This window comes from Pecten maximus, chromosome 13, assembly GCF_902652985.1.
Source record: "Pecten maximus chromosome 13, xPecMax1.1, whole genome shotgun sequence".
Taxonomy (NCBI): domain Eukaryota; kingdom Metazoa; phylum Mollusca; class Bivalvia; order Pectinida; family Pectinidae; genus Pecten; species Pecten maximus.
This window is the reverse complement of record NC_047027.1, coordinates 31,981,385-31,987,190: the sequence shown is the minus strand read 5'-3', so window position 1 is coordinate 31,987,190 and position 5,806 is coordinate 31,981,385. Positions and strand designations below refer to the sequence as shown.

Sequence of the window (5,806 nt, the reverse complement as noted above, 5' to 3'; positions counted from 1 at the left end):
ATACTATTTACATAAGTGTCAAAAACAGAAAGGCGAGATTCAACATTAAAAAGTTTTGTTCTTCAAATATTATTTGCGACCTATAAAGCTGTTTGTCCTTGTTCTCTTTGTTTTGAGCTTTCGTAAATTTACCATTAAAATGTAATGTAGGACCAAGGTGATACAATGCATCTACAATTTCAATTTCTTCATTTGCATTGACCCATTTCTCTTTATTTCTTATTAATCCGCAATTCCTGAAAATGACAATTTGTGTTTTACTAACATAAACAGTCAAGTTCCATTTTCTACTATACTCTTCTAATGAATTTAACAGTTCCTGTACATCTTCCGGTGTTTTAGATAGAATGACAATTTGCATACATAAGTAGGAAAGAAAACACTGATAGTTTGAAGTTCTATCGACGAACAGTTACTTTTTATTAATTCAATTTCTAAATCATTAACGAAAAATGTAAACAGAAGAGGTGACAAAATTTCACCTTGAAACAATCCACAATCACATTTGAAGAAATCACTGGTACATTTTAATTTAACACAGCTTCTTACAATTTCATTTAAATTTTTTTTAATATTTCCCCTCAACCCTTCCTTAATCATTTTATACAACAAGTTTTGCGATTAACAAAGTCAAAGGCTTAGGGACATCATATAGTTGTTCCCTACTTCTAGGACTCGCCAATGCTGTAAGGGACATCATACAGTTGTACCGTACTTCTAGGACTTGGCAGTGCTGTTAGGGATTCCATACAGCAGTTCCGTCAATCTAGGACTCATCATAGATGCTAGGGACGTCATGCAACTGTTCCTTCCTTCTAGGTATCATCGGAGATATTAGGGACATCATACAACAGTTCCATCCTTCTAGGACTCGTCAGAGATATTAGGGACATCAAACAACTGTTCAGAACTTCTAGGACGAGTCACTGACGATAAGACCACCGTACATCTTTTTTGATCTTCTAGATGCTAAGGTCATAGCGCCTTTGATACGTAGAATTCAACTAAATCGTACAGCTTCCGTCCTTCTAGGACTCATCAGTGATTCTAAGCGGCAAAAGTGTTGATACCAAGAATTAAAATGTATCTTACAGTGGTTTCGTCCTTCCATGGCTCATCAGTGATGATATACTTCAAAGGTGTTTAACTAGGGGTCTAGTTGATACAAATCTAGTTGAATTAAGAGATTAGTTTGTAACTGTCTAGTTTAAGTAGGATGTCAGTTTATAACTATCTTGTTTAACTAGGGAGCTAGTTTATAACTATGTAGTTTAATTAGGAAGCTAACTCATAACTATCTATTTTAACTATGAGGCTTCTTTTATAACCAAATGTTTTATTGGATTTTCCAGTAATCTTGCCACCACACTGAACAAAGATTTTGTCAACTAAAAGTTTATTCGTTCTTTCGATTTAAGTCTAAGTTTTCTATGACATCAATATATATGAGGAATACATATACACGGTTGTAATATGACAATACCAAATTCAGTCTGTTTACTATGTTATCAATTAGCATGACGAATACACATATACACGGTTGTAATATGACAGTATCGAATTTAGTTTGCATTCTGTAATACAATTCAGCATGAAGGAAGATATATTCACGGTTGTAACAAGTAAATACTATATTTAGTCTGTTTTCCATGGTATTTATTATCATTAGAAATACATCTACATTTAGTCGCCTTTAACAAGCATGCAATTAGGGCAACATGTACATTTCTAACGCCCTTTCTACATGTCAGATTTAATAAAAATAAGTTAATGCAATCAGTTGTTCTCAATGACCTCTATGTAGGTATGATTATCTTCGGTCAAGGCGATGTTGATGTATGGTCGGGTATGATCTACAACGATAGAATATTGAATTATTTTTTTTTAAATGTCATATAAGTATTGTTTCTTAAATTATAGCAATATCAAATTCGAAATTTAAAAAGAAGTTAATATGATCATTATCGCTGTCAAGTTTGTTTTGATAAACAGTCAAATCGCCACTATAGCCCAGGAGACTTGGAACTATATTTTCTCGCGTAAACGACAAAATGTGAACACTATTAAGCAAAACATTACATCAAAAGTGAACACATGTGATATTTGACCTTCGCCAATGACCTCTAAAGTATAATCAAGTAAGTCTTATATATGATACTAGAGTACCAAATACACATTTTAATTCCCGTCATGGATCCTTTTTTGAGCAACAAAAATCGCATTGGATGCAAACAAATCTTTGAAGACTTCAAGATTGAGAGATTAATAAGAATATATAGAAAGATATCATATAAATACACTAGGGGAGGTAACTCTTACCAGTTGTAGGCTTAGAAACCTCGTCGTAAATATGAGGCTCGGATCTCCCGTTAAACACATCACAATTTCTGTCAGAAACAAAGAAGCATATCTTATAAAGGTGCCTATGTCGTTATTGTACTCATGACTTAACGGCAGTGAAACCTCCGTTTGGGAACTAATCTTTTATTACCTAAAGACATTGTTTGACAAATGTGGCTAAATTCAGTCAACACTTACATCTCTATACCGTCCTGTGACTGTCATAACGTCTGATGCACAGACGGTATTCAGTCAATACCTACCTCTCTAAACCGCCCGGTGTCTGTCCTAACGTCTGATACACAGACGGTATTCAGTCTATACCTACCTCTCTATACCGTCCGGTGTCTGTCCTAACTTGTGATTTACAGACGGTATTCAGTCAATACCTACCTCTTCATACCGTCCGGTGTCTGTCCTAGCGTCTGATACATAGGCGGACCGGCGACAGCAGCCATATCCAATTGTTGATATTGACATCTGTTAAATGATAATATATTCAGTAGATCATGTGGACCCTTTCCCTCACATATACAGTCGTGTTTTGAGATTTTATATATATATGACTGGTATCTACCAGGCCTGCCTAACATTGAATTAAATGGATAATTTCCAATTAAAGGTTCGATATGGTATTCTTGGTGGGGATAGTTTTACTTGTTCTGAATATAAGACAACTACTTAAGGAAAAAAGTTTCCTCGACCATATCGAGGTAGATATTGTTAGCATAATAAGTATACTTTTACCTTTCGTCCTGCGTTTCGCCCGTATTTCCTGCAAAAACAATATGTAAAAAGGTTGATGACATTCTGCCTCATTGAAGGCATATATAAATTATACTGTTATAAGTCACGTACTACAGATACTCTTTGCAAATCGTTTTCAAAATTACGATCTACAGCACAAAATAACTCGGAGTTACCTTAAGTTGCTATCACAGATGCAGATAAAGAACATATGATAATGGGATCAATTGGAACACAAGTATTTCAAGTTGCTTTGGTTACAGCTATTTGTTTTTCGCCTTCGTCCCTACCGTTGACCGAGACATATGTGAAATAATTGTATATGTTTTAGTACCATATCGAAATATCAATAAGGAATTGTTGTCTGTTTTCTACCTGAAGGACGCGTCATCGGCAACCTCGAGGAATGGTCGGTCCTTGGCGTTTTGCTGTAAACAGAAACCAGAAACAGTGAAATGCATTTTGTTTTATTAAAATAGCAATTAGATTAATTCAAATTTCTGAAAATGCGGTTGATTATTCATTGAGCTGGGAAACAGTTCACCGATTAGTACAAGGTAATACTGTAAACGTATATATTTAAGTGGTAATACTATCTTTGTGCTTTTCCCATTCGAAATATGAGAATGCGCTAATTCGCCAGAATAAGGAAATGCCCGAAAATTTGAGTGCGCCAGGATTAATACGTTAACAAACTTCGATAAAAAGTTGATTACTTTAAACCAACATATTTTAAAGGCAAGCTAATTTCGCGTTTTCATGCCTTTGCGATTTACAGTTACAAAAGGTCTACTGTACCTGTGATTGAAACTATTTCGCGGCTATTTTCTGAAATACGCGAAAATCAATCGCACGCGAAAATAAGTTGGTTTAGAATATAACCAAAGATTAGGTCAGGAACAAACACCAGCAGATCTTTACTTCTAGTTCAATGAAATAACAAAAGGCACAATATTGCATTTCAAAGGGAATTTCATCAACAAAGCAAAGATTAGAATTTCAGATTTCTGTGCCAAGCCATCACCGTTCAGATTTCTTGGCCAAGCCATCACTGTTCAGATTTCTGGGCCAAGCCATCACTGTTCAGATATCTTGGCCGAGCCATCACTGTTCAGATTTCTTGGCCAAGCCATCACTGTTCAGATTTCAGGGCCAAGCCATCACTGTTCAGATTTTCTTTGAGGCTTTAGTTAACGTTTGTAAGGTTACATAGTGTAATCGGCAACAGAATTGAAACTCTCTTTATATTGAGTAAAATCCCAACTTACATTGATGTTCAATCTAATTGAAATCTTGATCCTCATTCACACTCCGTTACATGGACATCTAACAGCATCCCATAAGGGGTCACGTTATGATGACCTTTGTGATATGTGTATTTCACTGTCAGGGTGAATTATCAATCTGTCGATATCATCGAAGCAAACCATTTGGACAAAACATATTCACCTATATGTTAATTATGCTTTGTTGGACGAAATGAGCAAATTGACAGATTATGCAAGCTATGCACTCTGGTCATGCTTATTTGCACACATACAGTTAATTTTCAAGATTCTGGAAGTAGCCATTTTATTTGCTCATCCAAAGGGTCACCCTGACGTGACCTTTTATGCGATGTTAGATTGGTCATGTAATAGACTGAGCATAATGATCTGGAACATTTAACTAGATTGAGTGGTGTTTTGATGGATACTGAAATATATTAATAAAATAAGATTTTCCCTTAATACATCATTGAAATGACTTAAAGTCTATAAATGTTCAAATTATTGCGTTTAATACTTACACAAATGGAAGTCTTTTGTTGCCTGAAATGAAAAGATGTTTATTTGATTATGACATTCAAATTGGGAATATCTAGATCTTTTATCCAATATGGTTTAAAGCTGGTGTACATACTATATACTATAAATGACCTACTTAAAAATTCTGATATTTTGACATTTTTCTCATTTGATGAGTTTCTTCATAATTTTCATGAATTTCCAATCCATACCAACTATTTACAGTAACTTGGCTTAAAGTACAAAAGGGTCTACAGATTTCTAGAGACAATATTATTAAACCAGCTCCCACCTCGGAAATGGAGTGATGTTTTTTACTTTGAAGAACAGAAGTCGAAACATTTAGTAAGACTTCTTTTTAATATTGCAAAAAATTACAGGCTTCAATGATTTTATGGTAACAAAAAGTTTTCTTTTCAAGATCAGTCTAATTCCTAGAACTATATGTACAATGTGTAATATGGAAAGGGAGACAATTGTTCACTGTTTATGGGAGTGTATAGAGGTACAGACTTTGTTAGAGAGATTTGAATCTCTTCTGGATATTTTTTTTATTCCCCTTTGGGTAAACAAAGAAACATATTAACTTGGTATTGTTCATCCTAATGCCAATGTTGTAGATAAAGAAATATTAATTCTTATTAAACATTATGTTTATAAGTCTAGATGTCTTCACAAATCTCTTAATTTGAGCGCTTTCCTTAATACGATTAAGGATCATTTCCATGTACAAAATATATAATTTCTAGTAAAACCAGTCTTAAAAAAACAAAAGCTGAGACAAATTGGAAAAAAATGGATGCCCATTTTATAATCATAATATATTAACTATTCTTTTCCCAACGACATGAACAACACCTTAATCAACTTAAGATTTATTTCCTCTCCTCAAAACATTTACATCTATCAATAAACATGGACTGTTTATCTCC

General features: G+C 34.2%; 1 protein-coding gene across 1 annotated transcript in view; it reads right to left on the bottom strand.

Annotated features, from left to right (window-relative positions):
* Positions 1 to 354: 354 nt before the first annotated feature.
* The window catches only part of LOC117340242 (nectin-4-like), a 47,307-nt gene continuing 41,855 nt past the window's right edge, over positions 355 to 5,806 (bottom strand). Inside the window, exons 7-12 of the mRNA XM_033902002.1 lie at positions 4,877 to 4,898; positions 3,463 to 3,515; positions 3,088 to 3,115; positions 2,734 to 2,820; positions 2,320 to 2,387; positions 355 to 1,853 (exon numbers count right to left, since the gene is read on the bottom strand). Coding sequence (XP_033757893.1) covers positions 1,777 to 1,853; positions 2,320 to 2,387; positions 2,734 to 2,820; positions 3,088 to 3,115; positions 3,463 to 3,515; positions 4,877 to 4,898 — 335 coding nt within the window. The 3' untranslated portion in view covers positions 355 to 1,776. The remainder of the gene's footprint in view (positions 1,854 to 2,319; positions 2,388 to 2,733; positions 2,821 to 3,087; positions 3,116 to 3,462; positions 3,516 to 4,876; positions 4,899 to 5,806) is intronic.